The following is a 23,360-nucleotide window of genomic DNA, read 5'->3' as shown; positions in this document are numbered from 1 at the left end:
CCCGTTGGTGTCTCGGTGCGGCCGAGACACTTGTGATCTCAGCCTGATAGAGACACTCATGGATGTCTTAGCGAGGCTCGGAGCATAGTTACACGCGCTCTGTCCGTTTCTACCGTATTTTTGTTGTCTGAACTCAGAATTGTGTGATTCAAAGTGCATTGGAAAGCCGACGAGGAGATCTACGAGCTTCCATAATTGAATCACATGTGGAGTAAACGGGACCTGAGGGGCGCTTCATCTTTTGTAAGCGACACACAGCTCCCGATCAGTTCGTGTTTGGTTATTCTGAAGTTCTGTTGCTTCACGCAGTCTGTCGACTCACTTCATGCATTTGTCATCATAAAATAAGCTTCTGTGACTCGAATAGCAATATTCATCATCTTCTCTCTGTCTCGAGCCGCGTGTGGGAACCTATAGGTAATTTTTAACGCCTACAACGATGATGGCGGAAGTCCTCTATACATTCCTTCATTTCTCGCCTGTATTCATTTGCACATTTAGAGGTGCAAACTGTGAGGCAAGAGATGTCTTGGTGTCTTACAGATGATCACGAGCATGTCCACTATGGATTTATTCCTCAGCATAAGACCCTAGGTTCGGATGGGTTGTCCTATATTCGTGGCCTTCAACTAGGGATTCTGGGACTTGATACAACACCATCGGATAAAGTGTTGATAGCTGAAAACACACTGAGGAACCACCTCGCTAGACTTGGGAGGAAACTTCCTATGAGAGAGTGCAGGTATTATGGTTGGGTTCACTCGCCACCAAAGAGATGGTGGACTCACATGATGAGTTATGTCCTCAGACGCTGGGAGAATTAATTGAAGCGCAGTGGTTTGTATGTATCAGTACGCACCACCATGTATGGATTACCGATCAGTAAACACCATTTCCAAGCATTGTTAGAGATTTACAACCCTGACACTAACACTTTCTTGACTCATAATGGAGAGCTTGGGTTAGCTCTTCATGAGATGCAAAAGGTTTATGGCCTTTTGATGGGAGATTACCCATATTAGGAGTATTTTCCTTTGAATCGGCAACTGAAATAGTTGAAGAGAGCTTCTTCCAACATGCATGACATGTTCTGGGATCTTATGTGTCACTATCAGACTACTCTATTCAGTATGGGCTCCATGGTGAAGAAGAAGGCTCAGATAAGCTTGAAGCAGTTTGCTGATTACTTGTTTCAGCACTTGGAGAGTAGCTCTGGTGAAGCTATTTATGAGTTAGCCCTTTTGACTCCTTCAGTGATTAATGGCCTGATTAAGAGGACATGTGCTCGATCATTTATTATTTCGGCCGCTGAGGGTCCTTTTCGGCGGGGACCAAATTTTGGACCTTCTTGTGGCATGCACAGAAGCATATTCGGCCTATAACTCTTCTGGTAGGGTATCTTACCATTTTTTGAAGAAATGCGTCGTTACATACCAGTTTTCTGATGCTTTACCGATTGTGGCTCTATTCCCGGCTGTTCAGCTTGCTCATGGGAAGGATCTCTCTCTACTCCTGATGATGGTTGTCGGTATTCATTGTGGGCTTAGATACCTAGTTGATGGTCTTACACAGATAGGGTACGAGCCGTTGACCGAGATTCCTTCCGTGAAGGTAGAGTTTCCATATACATATCTGATGACATGGCTCATTCTTCATCGTCCCGATCTGATGTCAGCGCCGAGCTGTGCCAATACCTCTGTGCCGCTCTTGCAATCATTAGAATAGAGCAAATGGTTTGTGAATACTTTTACGGAAGCAAAGCAAGAGCTTCAAATCCACAAGTGTTGGGAGCTCTTCAAATGTTTTCCTCATTTTTCAAGTCGCTACGACAAGGTGTTGATTGATAAAGAGAAGCCAGAGACTGGTCGGACTTCTCTCGATATGGGTTGCTTCCATTGGTTGGTAAACATCTGCCCCGAATATCTCGTCTTTCGGGTGAAGGGTCGTTTCCATATAGAGTCTTTATTTGCCCTGTCGGTTCGCTCATAAGTTCTATTACGACCAACTGTATGTTGGAAACCCGAACCATGGTTTGAGGATCAAGGGAGGTCTCATAGATGGTGTTCGAGCATGGCTTTGGACTATGACATTTTACACGGGTGCCACCTTCACTCTTCCTACATCCAAGCGCAAGCCACAACTTACCTTCCTCAGCTTTCGGGTAAACATCTGCCCTGGATCTTTCATCTTTAGGGTGAAGGGTCATTTCCATATAGAGCCTTTATTTGCCCTGTCGGTTTGTTCATAAGTTTCGTTACGACCAACTATATGTTGGAAACCCGAACCACGATTTGAGGATTGAGGGAGGTCTTATAGACAGTGTTCGAGCATGGCTTTGGACTATGACAGGTTGCACGGGCGCCACCTTCACACTTTCTGCATCCTAGCGTAAGCCACAACTTACCTTCCTCAGCTACAAATGGGCTATTTCTATGAATGAGCTCATGACTGTGAAAGACATCGCAGAGTTGGAAGCCAAATATTTAGTTCGAGCTACTATTGAGGCTGCTCGTGATGCCAGGCTTTTGAAGAAGCAGAGGAAGAAGCCTGTCAGACCTTCCCGCAGAGGTAGAGATAGGGTGTAGGATGAGGAGAAGTTCCTTCCTACCAATGATAATGTGGAGACTTTCGAAGAAGACTTCGAGATATGGACATCGAACTTAGAGGCGATGAGGAAGAAGTTGAGACAGGTCTGTCAGACCCTTTCTTCTTAGAATTACTGAGTCTGGCATTTGCTCATCGGTAACAAGATGAATCTTGTTACCCCAGGTGGGATGGTTGAAGAAAATGAGCCTCTTATCCTCCGTCACTCGAGATTATTGTCTGCCGCTGAGTCTGCCGCACGGGTGGAGGTACGTGCCAAATCAAAAAACGAGAGACCTAGTACCCATATGGAGGCTCGCTTCCTTACGTGGAAGAAAATGGTAAGTAAGTCGTATGTCGATCCACGTGCTCGCCAGGCAGAGTTACTTGACCATGTACCCATTGGCAGAGTAGGTAATCCCCCACCACCATATAGCCTTTAATTAGCTCTCTTATGGATACTTCGAACTTAATCATGTCTCATATTTCAGGGGGTCATGGGGAGGATGAATTTCTGTACGACTCTATCTTCTCCACCTTTAACCATTTCGAAGGCCCGAGCTTCGTGCAGCAGATGTGTGATGCTATTAATGATGATCTCGTGCATGCCGGGGCATGCGAGGGTGTTAGTCAGGGTAGTAATGTTGAATCGAGGATTCCAAGGTCAGGTATATCTAACACCAGTAGTACACCATTCAAGTGACAATTAAAGGAGTTAGGTGATTCAGAATTTTTTCCCCTTTAATCGTTTTCACGCTCTAATCTCTTTTAGACAAATTGAAGGATGCGGGCACGAATGTCGGGGTAACAGAATCTTTTACAACTGCCAGAGGTGAATTTGATTCCCATTATCATGAATTCTAGCTTCTTTCTCTCTACTCAACATTTAGGCACCTGTGTAGATGCCACCGTGGAGGGACCAGTTGAGGAGGAAGAATTTCATGGTGTGGACCCTGGAGGATTCAGCGAACATGTATTCATCTTAGCACCGAGCTTCTCAGGATCTGATAACAAGCTTTTCATTGATATGTTAGCAGAGCAGGCCACTCGAGAGGCTGCAAGACCATCCGTCGAGGGTGGTTCTTCTGCAGGTATGCATCTAAATCATAGATCGCCTACTTCATCTGTTAATGTTTTACTTAAACATATGAGAGTTTTAATTGTAGGACCAATCACTTGGGCTGATACAACTATAATCTCCAGCATTCCTAGCCTGCCTGAGAGTTGTGTCCCTTCATCAACAGAGGGAGCCACGGCTATGGCTTAGCTGCCTAGTTCTCAGCTTCAAGCTACTGTTCATTTAGATCTGACAGACACAGTCAACATAATGTCACCTGGAGGAGTCGATATACCGATGATAGTTACGCCTACCACTATTCTGGGAGTTCTCAAGATTAGATTAGCAGAGCCAAGTTCTGAACACCAAACTGAAGGGACTTCTGTTGGCGCTGGTAAAGTCCTAATTTGCTTTGAGTTTCCCCTGCACTATTCTAGAATTTCTTATTCTTCTGCACAATTATTTGCAGGGCTTCTACTATCTCCATACGAGCGCATCATGGCCTTACTATCTGATACTGGTCCGGACATGGGCATATTCCATATAGATCTTAAGAGTTTTGTTACCTTTATGGACAAAATGATCAAGAGGATCCTTCATCACGAATACTATTTTGATCAGTTCAGACGATCTATTTCTCATCATCTGATGATTATCAGAGAGGAGGGGTACCCGGACCTAGCTGACTCCCTCGCTGTAGATTTTGCCATACTGGAACGTGAATTCCAAGATTTAGGGGAGCTAAAGACCAAAGGTGTTTCTTCCTTTGTTGCTATTCAGTTGGAGCCTAAGCTGAAGCAGTGGAACGATAGTAAAGTATTCATTGGGCATGGACTTCATACCCTGGAAGGTTCTGTTATGCAGATGAAGGCTAATCTATTAAGGAAGGACAAGCCTAAGGCTAAATTACTTAGCTCTTTAGCCTCGGCGAACGAGGAGATAGCCAAACTCAAGAAGACCATGAAGTATGCCAAAGAATACCACGCTATTCTTGAAGACGACTTAGCAAATGTCGAAAACTCTCATCGACAAACACTTGAGAAGTTGGAGCCCGCAGAGGAGAAATAGGCTAAGTTGAAAAGCGAAGCTTTAAAGATACTAGATATGCAATGCCCCTTCTCTGGGAGGTACATAAAAATTTGAGCATGACCTATCTGTAATAAGAAGGGTCGACCTGCTAAATCTTTATGCACATCACAGCATAGATATACTGAAGGGCGAAAAATAAAGCAGTGGAGATGCATATGCAATACCCAAGATCACAAGGTTGACAACAGAGTCCATAGAATTCCAAAATAGAAGAGAACTAAAGGGTAATACAAAATATTATAATAATAGCAGTGGCTACAACATTAATATATGTTTTATAAGTCAAAGGTACTACAAAAGTGAACATAAATTAATCCCTACTAAAATTTTCTTCTAGAGATAATCTTCAAATTCAGGGTCTGCAATGCCCTTTACCTTGCCGGTTGTATGACCTGGGAGTGGATTTAGAAACAATAGGGGTGAGCCTAAGGCCCAATAGGTAACCATAAAAATCTTGGGTACAATCCAAGGGAACGAATGAAAATGATAGACATAGATATCAAACTTGAACAATGGGGTCTCAACATTAAGTTGCCATTCTTATATCGTAATCATTGACCGAAGTGAAATAACATGTAAAGATGAATAATCAAGGTCTAATATTCAGGATTCCAAACTCCCCAATGATGGGATAATCAATAAACCGTGCATGCCTTTATACACCGACCAGTGAGCGTCCTCACACAGGGCATTGTCCAACCGTGACACTATAACATTACCACCCACCGGTGAAGCTTACTTCACACAGGGCATAATCCATGAATATAGACAATCAATCATCAACAAAGAGAGGAATATTATCATTATCAATAGTTGAACCATCGAATCAATTCGAATTGTTGCAATGAAATCATTCAAGGATATCGAAGGTATAAAACTAAAATAAACAACATTAGGATAGCAATGATTAACCAATCAACAACGAGCCTATACATGAGGTGAATCAAATAGGAATATTATGAAAGTGATAAGACATACAATTAGCATGGGAAACTAACTCGCAGGAACTTCAAGAAAGTAATCAATTGAACTCTCAAAGACTTGAGAGGAAACAATGAAAGGTTACCTACCGATTATGCCGGGATCCTCTCGGCCAACGAATGAATCCAAGATTCTCTGTCCTATATATATACATATATACCCACATGAGATTCTAGACACTATGTCTTTTAAAATTTTAACTTAAAACTTATTTCATGGTATAAGCTACACCCTAGATGATTGCATCTAATATCTCTAATATGCACAGCAACACAAGTAGTGTACATGCAACAGATTTAGGTGAATGGATGGTATAACAACTGATGTCCAAAATGCATGAAACTTGTCCCAAACGACTCCATTATGAATCTAATTTCAGAATATAAAACTTTTACATCAATGCATGGTGTATAGTAAGAGTTATGCTCTTAGCAAACTACACATATTAAAACTGTAGCAGAAAAACATAGGTTACTGTCTGAAATGAATAATTCACTTCGGGTACTTAACACTATACAAATGAGCTCATATTTAGTATATAAGTGATATTATGGGTTAGATTCCAAGTCCAATTAGTTTCATCAAACTTTCAATTTTATAATGCATGTTACATGTAAAACAACACAAGGGGGTAGACTAGAATTGCCAGTACATATACTAGGTATTAGAACTAGGTTTAGACTTACCAAACGTTACTCAAATTAATTAAAACTCACATCAACAGAAAGACAATTGAGTCTAGTTTTAGGAATAGAAAGAATTTTATGCATGCATTGTATATGTTGAGATATATGCTCCTATAAAGGATATAACTCAGGCAGACAGTTTCAGACACATGCACTGAGTTAAACTATATTTTCAAACAAGTAAATGATCTTAGAATTAAACAAACAGGGTCTCAAATGAAAGACACGAAAGTGTAGTTTCTATTGTTGGTCTCATGTTATGAGCCTACATCTTCTAATCTTGTTTTGATGATTACAAACAATTCTTAATATTGTTTGTCTAGTGTTTATGTCTCTTATTAGGTATTCTAGACAAACAATGTGTTGGAGGATGGATAATATTGTTTGTCTAGTGTTTATGTCTCTTATTAGGTATTCTAGACAAACAATGTGTTGGAGGATGGATAGAATAGAGCTTTAACGATCATGTCAAATGGAGGTTGGCGGAATTGTGGAGTGAAGCAACGTACAATTCAAAGTTAAAGATCAAGTTCAAGCTTCATCCGCATGTGTACCAAGTTGAGCATATTGAAGATCTCATAGTTTGGGTAAATTAGTTTAGGGTTTATATAATGTGTGTTAATTCTATAAGCTCAAATATACACACACATATATATTTGTGATTTTCGTAACTATAAGTGTTTTTATGCAAAATAAGTTTTGGACTATATTTACATCATAAAAAACTTTTATTATGTCCATATAAATATTCCATAAGTTTTCAAAACTTGTTTTGAGTCAAAAATAAAAATCACATGTTTTGCATATATACGTCTTTTAGTGCTTTTGCAGAATACAGTGTTTTTCAAAAGTTATAAATGCAAATTGAAAAATTCTTTTTCTAACATGTTTGTATGTATGATTATAAACTTTTCCCAAGATTTTACATTTTTTGGAAATTGTTTACTATTTTAAAGAGCCTTCAAAAGTCAGATTTTGGACATGCACAGTGTCTGTGCATGTTCATAAGTCGACTTATCAGGTCTGATAAGTCGACTTATGAACTAGCTTAGAATATGCATTTTTCCTCTGTTAAGTCGACTTGTTCTTAAAAGTAAGTCGACTTGTACTAAGTCGACTATAAGTCGACTTATAAACTCTCTTTCTGCATCTATTTTTTCTTCTGTCAAGTCGACTTGTGTAACCTGATAAGTCGACTTGTATATAGCCGTTGGCACAGTAACGGCTAGTTTCCAGCTTTGTTTATTTTAATGTTTTTAAGGGTTTTGGTTGGATTTTTGGGCTGGTTTCTTCAAGCCTATAAATACCCATGTGCATTAACTATTTCATATTAACTAAGAGGTTTTTAACAAGAGTTTTCAAGTGTTTAAAAGTTTGCTTATTCTCAAGTTTGGGTTTGGTGTTTGTTTATAAAGAAGGAATCTTACGTTTCCAATTGAGGGGTTCTCCCTCAATCTTCTTCATCCTCTCTTTGTGTTCATAGAGAAGTTTTCCTAACTCTATTCTCTAGCAAATTTATTTTTGATTTTCATATCATCATTTACTGCTAGTTTGTTAATTGAGTTAGAAATTGTTTATACTCATATTATCATACACACCCTATTTGAGCTTGTAGCATTTCATACATCATATATTAGGTTGTGGGGTGTGATTTAGTGAGTGTGAGCTTCATTGTGTTCTCACTTGTTATTTGAGAACAAATCATTGTATTTAACTTTTGAGAGAAGTGTGTGGCGAGAGTCGGGGATCGTTCCAAGAGGAGTGGTGTCGGTTGATGAACCTTGGGAGAGGTTGTAACCGAGCACTTGAGGGAGACACGGCTAGGTCCAACACTTAGTGGGTGTAGAGTGTGATTGCAAGAGTGTGAGTTGTAGAGTTTTCGGTTAGCTAGAAAATCGAGTGTGTAGAAGTTCCGGCTTCCAAACCGGATTGTGATAGTGGATATCTCCTCGAGGTGAGGAGCGGGGACGTAGGTCGTGGTGACCGAACCTCGTAAACATATCGTGTGTTCGTGTTTTGCTTAGCGTATATTTTATTCATCTTTATTGTTCATATCCTTATCATATTTATTCGTGCAAGAACAAATTGATCAACATAATTTTAATTAGCTTTTAATTGGGATTAGATTAGCATAAGACCCTAAATTTTAATTAGCTTTTAATTGGGATTAGATTAGCATAAGACCCTAATCACCCCCCCTCTAGGGTCTAACTATTGGTATCAGAGCTTGGTGCTCTTTGATTTAAGGTCTAATCGCCTTGAGTTAAAGATCCAAGTTAGCTTATTGTGCTTATCTGTGCTTCTTGCATTTCATCTTTATGGATATGTATGATTCATCTTGCTTAGGATATGCTATTAATATTGCTCCTCGTTTGGATATTTTTCCCTATGCTCAATGGCGTATTAGATTCAAACTTTTCGTTCAATCAAATCAATTTGATTTATGGGAAATTATTGAGGATGCCTATGTTGTTCCCATTTTGGAAAAATCCAAATGGTGTGAGAATAATAAAAGATTGTTTAACATGAATAAGATTTTGTTAGAATATTTGATTAACGCTTTTCACTCATCGTTTTCTAACAAATTTGTTAATTTTGATAGTGCTTACGCTTTATGGAAACTTATTGAAGCACATGAAGGAAAATTGGAGGCGATTCAACAAGCATTGGAAAATCCTGCTTTGAGTTCTAAGGAAGCCTCATCTCCATGTACAATACCACTAGGTGATAACCCTAGTGAGGTATGCGATAACGATGATATTATTACTTTTGATGAACTTGCTCTTGAGTTTGAAAAATTTGACATGCATGCCCTAAAATGTTACATGCAAGACCCCAAGTGTAATATAATTATAATTATTTATTTAATTCAGTTTTAAATGATGGAATGAAAGATTTTTTTCTTTTTTAGAGATTATACCTTAGAATACTCTTTCCTCCCTTTCCAAGCTTCAATGAACCCTTCTTGACTATCCTTGAGCTCCTGTTCTTCTTCAAGGTAAGCAAGGGTTTAGGATGAAAAAAAAATGAATGAGGAAGAGGATATAGAGGAGGGTTGCTGCTGGCCAGATATAGAGTGAAAGAGAGAGAGAGAGAGATATGATAGGATTCCCTTGGAAGAGTAAGAGATGTGAAAGGTTGAGTGGTTGACTTGCTTTTTCCCCATGCACTAATCTCTTGCAATAATGAGTTTTTGAGGGTTTAAAATGTAAAATACTCCCACTAACATGGCTGACCAAAATTAAACAATTATGTTAATTAGAGTGTTCAAATTAGGTATTTAATAATTTAGTTATCTCTAATCAAGGTTTAAAGCATGGTTAACTTAGGTTTACATGCTAAGTTTGTATGCATGCTATGACTTAGTTAACTAAATCATAATATGAGAATTAGCTAAGTTTAAATCCTCATATTAGAAGATTATATGAGATATAAAGAAGAAAAAAATGTACTAATTTATGGATTGGTGTCGATAACGGTATCCCATCTATGAAAGAAAAAATGGAATGTTACATACTTCCCCCCTTAAGGAAATTTCGTCCCCGAAATTTTTACGTACCCTCAAAATAAATGTGGATATATTTTTCACATCTTTGATTCTAGTTCCCATGTTGCCTCCTCAATGCCTCGATTATTTCATAACACTTTAACTAGCAATATGGATTTGTTCCTCAGCTGCTTCTTAAAGCCTAGCACTCTAACCGGTCGTTCTTCATAAGATAGATCCTCTCGCAGGGGCAAGGCTTAGGGCGAAATGATGTGTCCGGGGTTTGGTACGTACTTCTTCAGGTTTTAGATGTGGAACACGTTATGAATATTCTCCAATTTTGGGGGCATTGCTAGCTGGTAGGCTACAGGTCCGATATTCTCCAAAATTTCGAATGGCCCAAGGTATCTCGGACAAAGTTTGCATTTCTTGCCACCTCTTGTTATTCCCTTCATTGGTGTAGCCTTCAGAAACACATGATCACCAACCTAGAATTCTAGGTCCTTGCGTCGACGATCTGCATAGATCTTTTGCCTGCTTTGGGCTGCCTGCATATGTTGCCGAATAGTTTGGATCTTCTCAGTCGTCTCCTGGATTACATCTGGTCCGAGTAGTCGACGATCACCGGTCTCTTCCCAACAGATAGGGGATCTATATCGCCTCCCATATAGGGCTTCATAAGGTGCCATGCCAATGCTAGAATGAAAGCTATTATTGTAGGCGAACTCTACTAGCAGCAAATGCGTAGCCCAATTGCCACCAAAATCTAAGGTTCAAGCTCTCAGCATGTCCTCCAGGGTCTGTATCATTCTCTCAGATTGTCCATCAGTTTGAGGATGTGCTGAAGTGCTGAACTTCAGTTTAGTCCCCAAAGCTTGATGTAGGCTCTTCCAAAATCTTGAGGTGAAACGTGGGTCTTGATCTGATACAATGGATATGGGAATCCCATGGAGCTTCACGATCTCTTCAATGTATAAGATGGTCAACTTTTCCATGGTATACGACATCCTGTAGGGTATGAAGTGCGCTGACTTGGTCAGGCGGTCAACTACCACCTATATGGCATCCTCTCCTTTTATTGATCGGGGTAGTCCAGTAACAAAATCCATGGTGATGTGATCCCATTTCCATTCTGGGATGGGCAAAGGTTGTAATAGTCCTGATGGTTTCTGATGTTCAATCTTCACCTGTTGGCATGTTAAACATTTTGATACAAATTCAGCTATCTCCTCCTTCATACGGTTCCACCAGAAGTTTTGTTGGAGGTTCTAATACATCTTGGTGCTACCCGGATGAAGAGCATATATGGTCTGGTGAGCTTCTCTCAATATCTGATCCTTAAGCTCCCCATCATTGGGTACACAAAGGCGATTACCCATCTTCAAAACACCATCTTGAATCTTAAAGTCTGAATATTTTCCTTGTTCCACATTCTTCCTTATCTCACTTAGCTCCTTGTCTTCCTTCTATCGCTCCTTGATTTGGTCCAACAGAGTAGGTTGTAGGCTTATCTGACAAATCTTCATTCCAGAAGAATACTTTCTAACTTCAATCTCCATTCTCTCAAGCTCCTTACTTAACTCGGCTTGTTTAGTTAGCACACAAGCTAATGCAATATGATTCTTCCGACTGAGTGCATCTGCTACTACATTCGCTTTACCTGGATGGTAAAGAATATTTACATCATAGTCTTTCAGCAATTCCAACCACCTTCTTTGCCTCATGTTAATATCCTCCTGAGTAAATATATACTTTAGGCTCTTGTGATCTGTATAAATATCACATGATACCCCATATAGATAGTGTCTTCATATATTCAGGGCAAAAATCACAGCAACTAATTCCAGATCATGAGTGAGGTAATTCTTCTCATGAGCTCTCAATTGCCTGGAGGCATAAGCCACTACCTTCTCATTCTGCATTAGAACACAACCTAAACCTCTGGAAGATGCATCACTATATATCACAAACTTATCTGAACTCATAGGGATAGTGAGGATGGGAGCGGTTACCAACCGTTTCTTCAACTCCTGAAAATGCTCTTCGCATTTCTCACTCCAATTATACTTGACATTCTTACGAGTCAAATAAGTTAAAGGGGTTGCTAATTAGGAAAAGTCTTTAACAAATCTTCTATAATATCCTGCTAGTCCCAAAAAGCTATGAATTTCAGTCACTGAGGTGGGACACGGCCAGTTCACGACAGCTTTAACCTTCGTTAGATCCACAGATATCCCATCTCTAGTGATCACATGGCCTAAAAATATCACCTTTTCTAGCCAGAATTCACACTTCCTAAACTTTGCGTATAGCTGTTGCTCTCTTAGGATTTGCAATACAATCTTAAAAATGTTCTTCATGTTCTTGGTAACTCTTAGAATAGATCAATATGTCATCAATGAAAACCACCACAAATTGATCCAAATATTGTTTGAATATCCGGTTCATTAGATCCATGAATGCGGTTGGCGCATTAGTCAGTCCAAAAGGCATCACTAAAAATTCATAGTGACCGTAGCGAGTCATGAATGCTGTTTTTGCTACGTCCTCAGGCTTAATCTTTAACTAATGGTACCCTAACCTTAAATCAATTTTGGAAAAATATTGAGCTCCTTGAAGCTGATCAAATAGATCATCTATCCTTGGGAGTGGATACTTATTCTTAATGGTCAATTTATTCAACTCTCTCTAATCTATACAGAGTCTCATACTCCCATCTTTCTTTTTCACAAATAAGACTGGTGCTCCCCATGGAGACACACTGGGTCTAATGAATCCTTTATCCAATAACTCTTGAAGTTGTTCCTTTAGTTCTTCATCTCAACTGGCGCCAATCTATAAGGGGCTTTAGATATAGGAGTGGTCCCCGGGACCAAGTCTATGGCAAACTCTATCTCCCGATCTGGAGGCAATCCTGGCAAATCTTCTGGAAAGACATCCGGGTAATCTCTTACAACAAGTATATCTAAAAGCTTTTTCTCATTCAATTGGTCACTTATCACACAAGCTAAATATCCACTACAACCTTGTCTCAACAATTTATTAGCCTTCATAAATGAGATTAGGTTTGCGAGTGGTCTTCTACTTTCCCCTTGGAAAACAAAACTCGCCTCCGCTTGTGGTTTAAACTTTACCAGTTTTCTCAAACAGTCTATAGTTGCATGATGAGATGCTAACCAATCCATTCCTAGGATAACATCAAAATCTGACATGTCTAGGCATACAAGGTCTGCATTCATGACATGATCACTCACTAAAACTCCACAATTCTCATAAACATATGTTGCTAGGAGACTACCACCCATAGGTGTGGACATAATTATCTCACAACTTAATAGTGTTGGTGAATTGGGAAAGTTCCTAGCAAAGTGAGGTGATACAAAAGAGTGTGTAGATCCAGGGTCGAAAAGTGCATGAGCGGTAAATGAACATATGGGAAGTGTACCTTCCACCACAGATGGTGATGCTTGTGCATCCTTCCTTGTCAGAGCAAAAACTCTTCCTTGGTTCCTTTGGTTCTGCTGCACACTTTGGTTGGACTGAGCCTTCCACTGGGGAGCATTTGATTGTTGAGAGGCATTAGCTCGAGCTGCGTGATCTCCTCTTGGTGCTCGCTCTGTTATTGCTTGATTCCTCAAGGTTGGACAATCTCTCTTGAAGTGCCCAGGTTGACCACACTCGAAACATCCACGGTGAAGTCTGCAATATCTAGAGTGATGATTGCCACATCTAGGGTAGGTTGCTGACTTATTTGGCTAATTTGCTCGATCACGACGAAAGGGAAATTTTGATGTCGCTGACCTCCCGGGCTGATTTGATGCTGACTTATCGATTGTGGGACCTCCTTCTGTTCGTGGGTGTTTAACTAAACTCTGCTTCTTATTGTGGATCTCCTGATACTCCAGCTGGTCTTTCTCAATTTCAAACGCAGTCTCCACCAGTTCTGTGTAGTTCCTGATTCTGAGGGCCACTAGTTTCCCTCTGATATTTCCCCTGAGTCCCCTTTGAAACTTCTTGGCCTTATCTGATTCTTTAGCGATCAGATGTGGAGCAAACCTTAATAGTTGAGTAATCTTAGCCTCAAACTCTTGGACTGTCATGTTATTTTGTTGCAAACCATGAAATTCGATTGCGCACTGATCCCTAATACTCTCCGGGATATATTTCTTATTCGTAAACTCCACAAATCTATCCCAATCAATCTGTCTCTGGGCAGCCCTTTCTAATCTTAAGGTTGCCTCCACCAATGTTCAGCTTCCCCTCTGAACATGAAGGCGGCGAATGACACCTTTTGCTCCTCTGCACAATTTAAGACTGTAAAAATCTTCTCCATTTGTAAAATCCAATACTCCGCCACCAAAGGGTCGGTGGTACATGAAAAAGATGGAGGTGTGAGCTTCTGAAATTGTTCTAGGGCTGAGATAGCAGGTGTTGGTTGGTTGCCTCTAGGATTGATACGCTGCTCGAGGATCTCTGCCAATCGTTCCAATGGGTCTTGCATTGGTTTTCTTGATCAACACGTCGTTTGCTGGCATTCCTTCTCATTCCAATAGGAACAGAAGATCCTTCTTCAATATTCTTCAAGTGTTATCCTTGCTCATTTTGGGTCTGATTTGCTCTTGTTCTCACCATTATCTATATGAAAATGTAGCAGCAAAAGTTCAGATTCCACAGACTATTCAAAGTACTTCACTCAGAATTATTTCATTGCTCGCATAATATATATAAGGAACTTCAACAATCAACTTAGAGTACTGATTTCTCCAAAAGCTTTTCATTGATATAATATTAACATACACCTATTCATCCATACAAGAGTTCTACAAAAGTACAATAATCCATATCTAATATATAGATGAAAGTATGCAGTCCCAAAATACACCACACTTGGGTGTCCACCCAAAAGCCAAAAGTAATAAGATTCCTAAGGTTAGTGACCCAATGGGTCAACCTCTAGGAAGAGGTGGAAGGGCTGCTAGAAGTAGATTCCGTATCAGAGTCCTCAGTCAGCTGTGGTTCACTATCGTCGAGGCTGATCTCCTCCTGCTCATCGTCCTCTACAGGATCCTCCACCATCGTCTCATCCTCCCATGCCCAATCCTCCTTATCTAGGTCAAGCTCCCAACCAAGTGGAACTCCTTCTAGGATCTCACCAAGTAGAGGCTCTGGTGCTACCTCAAATTCCTACTCCATGGACTCCTCATCGCCCATAGGGTCCTCCGGGTCCTCCTCTGGGTCATCCTCCTCGGGATCCTCCTCTATCGGGTCCTCCTCCTTAGCGTCCTCCTCTATCGGGTCCTTCTCCTCGGAATCCTCCTCTATCGGGTCCTCCTCCTCGGGATCCTCCTCTATCGGGTCCTCCTCCTCGGAATCTTCCTCTATCGGGTCGTCCTCCTCGTCCCTCTTTGCCAATCGCCCACGGGTGTGATGGCCAATCGGGGAGTAATCCACTCTCTCCCCAAACATCTCCTCTGGGTCAGCCTCCTCAGAGCTGATCTCCCAATCCTCTGAAAGTGTTGACCACACCTCCCCACTGCTAATGGATCCTTCCATCTCAGAAACACTTGAATCTGAATCTGCCATTCCAGCCAAAAGTCATATATCAGCCTCCAATGGTACAAAACCAACCTAATAGAAATCTAGATATCACAAGAATGTCATGGAAAGATAATCCCTCCATGACTGGTGTTTGACACCGACTAGAAAGATCCTTATGTCCCCTAGGTATTTCAATGTAGGACTCTTAAGGTGTCAACCTGTGCTCTGATACCACTCTGCAACGCCCCTCCTCTAGGAGGTACATAAAAATTTGAGCATGACCTATTTGTAATAAGAAGGGTCGACCTGCTAAACCTTTATGCACATCACAACATAGATACACTGAAGGGAAAAAAATAAAGCAGTGGAGATGCATATGCAATACCCAAGATCACGAGGTTGACAACAGAGTCCATAGAATACCAAAATAGAACAGAACTAAAGGGTAATACAAAATATTACAATAATAGCAGTGGCTACAACATTAATACATGTTTTATAAGTCAAAGGTACTACAAAAGTGAACATAAATTAACCCCTACTAAGATTTTCTTCTGGAGCTAATCTTCAAATTCAGGGTCTCCAATGCCCTTATCCTTGACAGTTGTATGACCTGCAAGTTGATTCAGAAACAATAGGGGTGAGCCTAAGGCCTAATAGGTAACCATAAAAATCTAGGGTACAATCCAAGGGAACGAATGAAAATGATAGACATAGATATCAAACTTGAACAACGGGGTCTCAACATTAAGTTGTCATTCTTATATCGTAATCATTGATCGAAGTGAAATAACATGTAAAGATGAATAATCAAGGTCTAATATTCAGGATTCCAAACTCCCCAATCATGGGATAATCAATAAACCGCGTATGCCTTTATACACCCACCAGTGAGCGTCCTCACAAAGGGCATTGTCCAACCGTGACACTATAACATTACCACCCACCGGTGAAGCTTACTTCACACAGGGCAAAATCCATGAATATAGACAATCAATCATCAATAAAGAGAGGAATACTATCATTATCAATAGTTGAACCATCGAATCAATTCGAATTGTTGAAATGAAATCATTTAAGGATATCAAAGGTATAAAACTGAAATAAACAACATTAGGATAGCAATGATTAACCAATCAACAACGAGCCCATGCATGAGGTGAATCAAATAGGAATATTATGAAAGTGATAAGACATACAATTAGCACGGGAAACTAACTCGTAGGAACTTCAATAAAGTAATCAATCGAACTCTCAAAGACTTGAGAGGAAACAATGAAAGGTTACCTACCGATTATGTCGGGATCCTCTCGGCCAACGAATGAATCCAAGATTCTCTGTCCTATATATACATGTATACCCACATGAGATTCTAGACACTATGTCTTTTAAAACTTTAACTTAAAACTTATATCATGGTATAAGCTACACCCTAGATGATTGCATCTAATATCTCTAATATGCACAGCAACACAAGTAGTGTACATGCAACAAATTTAGGTGAATGGATGGTATAACAACTGATGTCCAAAATGCATGAAACTAGTCCCAAACGACTCCATTATGAGTCTAATTTTAGACTATAAAACTTTTACATCAATGCATGGTGTATAGTAAGAGTCATGCTCTCAGTAAACTACACATATCAAAACTGTAGCAGAAAAACATAGGTTACTATCTGAAATGAATAATTCACTTCGGGTACTTAACACTATACAAATTAGATAATATTTGGTATATAAGTGATATGATGGGTTAGATTCCAAGTCCAATTAGTTTCATCAAACTTTCAATTTTATAATGCATGTTACATGTAAAACAACACAAGGGGGTAGACTGGAATTGCTAGTATATATACAAGGTATTAGAACTAGGTAACGTTACTCAAATTAATTAAAACTCACATCAATAGAAAGACAATTGAGTCTAGTTTTAGGAATAGAAAGAATTTTATGCATGCATTGTATATGTTGAGATATATGCTCTTTACAAAGGATATAACTCAGGCAGACAGTTTCTGACACATGCACTGAGTTAAACTATATTTTCAAACAAGTAAATGATCTCAGACTTAAACAAACAGGGTCTCAAATGAAAACCACGAAAGTGTAGTTTCTATAACAGTAAGAATTTCATGCATGCATGGTATATGTTGAGATATATGCTCTTTACAAAGGACATAACTCAGGCAGACAGTTTCAGACACATAGACCGAGTTAAACTATACTTTCAAACTAGTTAATAATTTTAGAATTAAACAAAAAGGGTCTCAAATGAAAGACACGAAAGTTTAGTTTCTAGAACATAAAGAATTTCTTCATTTGGATATATACAAAGAAAGTTATGATATGTTTACTGGTAGTGTATCTTGCTGAAAATTTCTGCACGAAATTCTGTTTCAAGATAAATTTGACATGCATGCCCTAAAATGTCACATGCAAGACCCCAAGTGTAATATAACTATAATTATTAATTTAATTTAGTTCTAAATGATGGAATGAAAGAATTTTTTTTGTGTGGAGATTATACCTTAGAATACTCTTTTCTCCCTTTCCAAGCTTCAATGAACCCCTTCTTGACTATTCTTGAGCTCCCTCTTCTTCTTCAAGGTAAGTAAGGGTTTAGGGTGAAAAAAAATGAACGAGGAAGAGGATATAGAGGAGGGTTGCTGCTGGCCAGATATAGAGTGAAAGAGAGAGATGAAGGATCGCTGCAATGGCACTCAAACACTAGAAGGGGGGGTTGAATAGTGTTTATGAAATCTAATGCGGAAACTTTAAATTTCAATAAAATAATATCACAAAGAGTAAGAAAGATCAAACCAATGTGTAGACAATCATAGAAAATTGCATACGCAAACACAAGGATTTATACTGGTTCGGTCCTCCAGACCTACATCTAGTCCCCAAGCCTCGCTTGAGATTTCTCCACTATTTCCACTTGCAAAACCGCAAGCACTTGCAACCCGCAAGCAAACAGTACAACCTTGACAATCTTCAATTGCCAATGCCACAACAATCTCTTCTTTTAAGAGATTATCAAACTGAAACAAAATGGTACAACTCTTTCTCTTCCTATAAGCCTTGATGTGTGGATGTGAGTGACTTACAATAGGCTATAGGAATGGTTTTTGTTCTAGAGTAATGGAGTTTTAATCAAGAACAAAACTGAAAATAACACTCAGTTTTTCTCTTCAAAAATGAAGTTAAGAACTCAAGAAAAACTCAAGTTTATGGAAAGGAATCTTGTTCTTTAACTTCAGAACTTAACACCTATTTATAGGCACAAGTTTAGTTCAAATTATTTCAAAAATAACTGCCAAAATGTTCATAAAACGTTCAAATCATTTTGAAAAAATGACAGTTAGAAATGACTATATGGTCGACCAGATTGAGGCCTGATCGACCAGACAGGCTTCCTGGAATTTTTCTGTCCGAGTCTGGAGCCTCTGGTCGACCAGGTCCATATCTGGTCGACCAGACAGAGATTTTTCTGAATCTCTGTTTCTGGTTCAGTTATATCTGGTCGAGCAGATATTTCTTTGGTCGGCCAGAAACTATGTTATACATATTTTCAATAGTTTAAAATGTTATTCATTCGTTGATTAGACTTAGGATTATACTTAGAATATTTTCTATGATTTTCTAAGTGATTAGTGTGTTGTGTGTGTGATCAAGGCTTGTACAAAGATTCTAAAAGAAAAGACAAAATTACATCATTCTTGTAAAGTATATTTTCTTCTTGAAGCGCGAAGTGACTTGATTAACTTCATCTTTTTGATCTTTGAAATCTTGTCTTGATATAGCCTTAATATCTTGATTGTTGCTTTGAGATGTATATCTTGAATCTGCAGTAAAATATGTTAGATAAACAATGATTTGTTATCATCAAAATACAAGAGATATTGTAACATTAACCATGTTCCCAACAATCTCCCCCTTTTTGATGATGACAAATAATATTAACAATCTCCCCCTTTTTGATGATGACAAATAATATTGAAAAACTTTAATTAAACATACTTACTCCTCCTACAACAATGCATACATGTTAATTTAACACACAAAAAAATAGCACTTAGAATATTGAAATATTGACAACTATTGCAATATTAGAATAATCTCTGTTTCTGGTTCAGTTATATCTGGTCGACCAGATATTTCTTTGGTCGGCCAGAAACTATGTTATACATAGTTTCAATAATTTAATAAGTTATTCATTTGTTGATTATACTTAGGATTATACTTAGAATATTTTCTATGATCTTCTAAGTGAGTAGTGTGTGTTGTGTGTGTGATCAAGGCTTGTACAAAGATTCTAAAAGAAAAGACAAAATTACATCACTCTTGTAAAGTATATTTTCTTCTTGAAGCGCGAAGTGACTTGATTAACTTCATCTTTTTGATCTTTGAAATCTTGTCTTTGATATAGCCTTAATATCTTGATTGTTGCTTTGAGATGTATATCTTGAATCTGCAGTAAAATATGTTAGATAAACAATGATTTGTTATCATCAAAATACAAGAGATATTGTAACATCAACCATGTTCCCAACAATCTCCCCCTTTTTGATGATGACAAATAATATTGAAAAACTTTAATTAAACATACTTACTCCCCCTGCAACAATGCATACATGTTAATTTAACACACAAAAAAATAGCACTTATTAGTAATCCTAATATTGTATAACAATGCATACATGTCAATATTTCAATATTGCAATAGTTGTCAATATTTCAATATTCTAATATATCTCCCCCTTTGTCATTAACAAAAAGAAGAATAGAAAGGGAGATAATAATAAATAATGAAACAATTAATACATTTCTTCAATACAACCTAATATTTCTTCAACATGGCCTAAAACTTCAAATAAATCTTTAAGATTATGCACATAGTCCATTACATCTCCCATCCAAATAGGAAGACATAAGCTTGAAATGAAAATTAAGTTTTCTATGGGAGTCATATCGAATGTATTATGTTGTTTAAGAAGAAATATTTCTCTACTTATAACCATGGAAGTAGTTATTAGAGACTAACCATCAAGTAGTTATTTAAGAATTGGTCAGAAGAACTAAAATATGAGTTCAAAAATTTATGAAACATTTCTCTTATGTTAACCAAGATAAATAACAAGAATATTTGCTAAAAATAAAATTCATTAAGCAAAAGCAAACATACTTGTTCATTAATAACTAGCAAAAGCAAACATATCAAACATATTATTAATAAGAGTTTTAGAGTTCATACCGACCGTTCCAATTCCTACCACTTGACCCTTGTTGTTGTCACCGAAGGTAACAGTTCCTCCATCTTTAAGTTGTATGGAAGAGAATAAGTCCTTGTTCCGGGTCATGTGATTGGAACAGCCACTATCTAAAATCTATTTTTCCTTTTTATTAGGTACCTGTAAAATAAGAAATATGTTTTGGTACCCTTTAACTTTTGGGTCCATGAGATTAGCATTTAGGAAACCAAACCCAATAAGAATTTGGTTTACCTACATTGTATGAAAGATAGTTTTTAGAATCACAAATATCCTTTTTGTAATTTGATAAGTATATCTTTCTATCACTTAAACATGCATTTTTAGGAACCCAAATGTAGTTGGATTTTAAAATATTCTTACATGCAACTTTCTTCATATGCATTTTTCTATCATTATGTGAAAATACCTTAGAACTAGCATGCATAGATGTATCACTATGTGCATGATAATTACTTTTCACAAATTTAGAATATAAATAAGCATGATTTTTCTTTTGCATAGAAGAGTATATTTTCTCATTACTGGAGTTAGAAACATATCCTAATCCTTGTTTACTCTTAGCAGGTAATTGATAAGAAAGTAGATTATCTAGATTCTCTTTTCCTTTGTTAAATTTACCTACATTCATTAATATAGTTTCATATTTGGTTTTAAGACTTTTAACATTATCATCCAAATTTGAAATACGAACTTTAAAGAAATCACATTCTTTTTTAAGAAGTTGATTGTTACTAGATAACTTGTAATTTTCAGAAAATAACTCTTTATTCTTCTCTTTAAGATCTTCTATTTGTGAAGCATAAGGAGAGACTAAAGTGTTATTCAAATTTTCATTTTCATTTTTTAATATTTTAAAAGAAGAATTTAGTTGCTTGTATTTCAAAAATAATTCGTTAAATGCGTCAAGTAACTCATCATGATTACTTACTTGATCATCATCAGATTCATTTGCCATAAAGCACATATTCGCTTGATGATCTTCTTTTTCCTCTTCTTCATCTGAAGATGACTGGTCACTATCATCCCATGTTATCGACAAAGCCTTCTTCTTTTTGTTCTTCACTTGTTCATTCTTGTTCTTTGTGAACCCGTTGAAATTGTTAGAAGACTTCGATTTTAACTTTTGTTGTAGGGGACAATCTTTCTTGTAGTGTCCTGGCTTATTACAACCAAAACAAGTAACTTTGTTAGTATCTTAGAATTTACTAGAAGAGAACTTACCTTTCTTCAAGAATTTTCTGAATTTGCGTGTGATTATTTCAAACTTTTCTTCGTCATCAGAATCCTCATCATCGGTAGATGCTTGGAAAGCAAGAACCTTCTTGTTCTTATCTTCATTATCCTTTTTCCGATCTTCAAGTTGCACCTCGTATGCCATCAAATTCCCTATCAAATTTTCTACTGTCAATGTGGAGAGGTCGTTGGCTTCCTCTATCGCGGTAGTCTTCTTCTCCCAATATGAAGTAAGAGCTCGGAGGATTTTCCTAACCATCTCCACTTATGTATAGACCTTTCCTAACGCAATTAGGGAGTTGATGATATCGGTGAACCTTGTGAACATTTCACCAATTGTCTCGTTGCCGTTCATCTTGAACATTTCAAACCTGTGCACTAAAACAGAAATTTTTGAGTCTTTAACCTTAGAAGTTCCGTCGTGGGTTACCTCAAGTGTGTGCCAGATTTGATGTGCAGTGTTGGAAGTAGACACGCGGTTGAATTCATTCTTATCCATTGCGCAAAATAAAGTATTCATTGCCTTGGCGTCAAGATTCGCATTTGTCCTTTCCATCAACGTCCATTCAGAGTATGAAGTAGTAGGCTTGTTATAATCAGACTCCACTATGTTCCAGAGATCGAATCCTATCGATTGAAGGTAGATCTTCATCCTACACTTCCAGTAGTTGTAGTTGGAACCATCGAAAAGTGGTGGTCTTTGAGTAGAATGTCCTTCCTTGAACTGTGATGTAGATGGTGTAGCCATTGTTATCCTTGATCAACCCGCTCTGATACCAATTGAAGGATCACTGCAATGGCACTCAAACACTAGAAGGGGGGTTGAATAGTGTTTATGAAATCTAATGCGGAAACTTTAAATTTCAATAAAATAATATCACAAAGAGTAAGAAAGATCAAACCAATGTGTAGACAATCACAGAAAATTGCATACGCAAACACAAGGATTTATACTGGTTCGGTCCTCAAGACCTACATCCAGTCCCCAAGCCTTGCTTGAGATTTCTCCACTATTTCCACTTGCAAAACCGCAAGCACTTGCAACCCGCAAGCAAACCGTACAACCTTGACAATCTTCAATTGCCAATGCCACAACAATCTCTTCTTTCAAGAGATTATCAAACTGAAACAAAATGGTACAACTCTTTCTCTTCCTATAAGCCTTGATGTGTAGATGTGAGTGACTTACAATAGGCTATAGGAATGGTTTTTGTTCTAGAGTAATGGAGTTTTAATCAAGAACAAATCTGGAATCTTCCTCTGATGAAGAAAGAGAGACTGAGAACGAGCGGAATCTACAGTCTGCCAAAATGGAAGAATTGGCTCCCATTCTGGTCGACCAGACAGAGATTTTTCTGAATCTCTGTATCTGGTTATTATATCTGGTCGACCAGACATTTCTTTGGTCGGCCAGAAACTATGTTATACATA

General features: G+C 38.2%; 1 protein-coding gene across 1 annotated transcript; it reads right to left on the bottom strand.

Moving 5' to 3' along the window:
* Positions 15,068 to 22,188, bottom strand: LOC109835303 (glutamic acid-rich protein-like). The gene is made up of 2 exons (XM_020403285.1): positions 21,918 to 22,188; positions 15,068 to 15,459 (listed from the first exon to the last, which is right to left on the bottom strand). Exons 1-2 carry the CDS (start codon positions 22,186 to 22,188, stop codon positions 15,068 to 15,070), a joined length of 663 nt encoding a protein of 220 aa, XP_020258874.1.

Source organism: Asparagus officinalis, chromosome 3, assembly GCF_001876935.1.
Source record: "Asparagus officinalis chromosome 3, Aspof.V1, whole genome shotgun sequence".
NCBI lineage: Eukaryota > Viridiplantae > Streptophyta > Magnoliopsida > Asparagales > Asparagaceae > Asparagus > Asparagus officinalis.
The sequence above is the reverse complement of the archived record's forward strand: the minus strand, read 5'-3'. Positions and strand labels throughout refer to the sequence as shown.

Bases quoted from the DNA above. Each gene is read 5' to 3' on its own strand.
- LOC109835303 (XM_020403285.1), bottom strand. From the start codon at position 22,188: ATGGTTAGGAAAATCCTCCGAGCTCTTACTTCATATTGGGAGAAGAAG. The intron at 15,460-21,917 runs GTAAGTTCTCTT...CTGGAATGGCAG, and splicing joins CAGAAAATTCTTGAAGAAAG to ATTCAGATTCAAGTGTTTCT.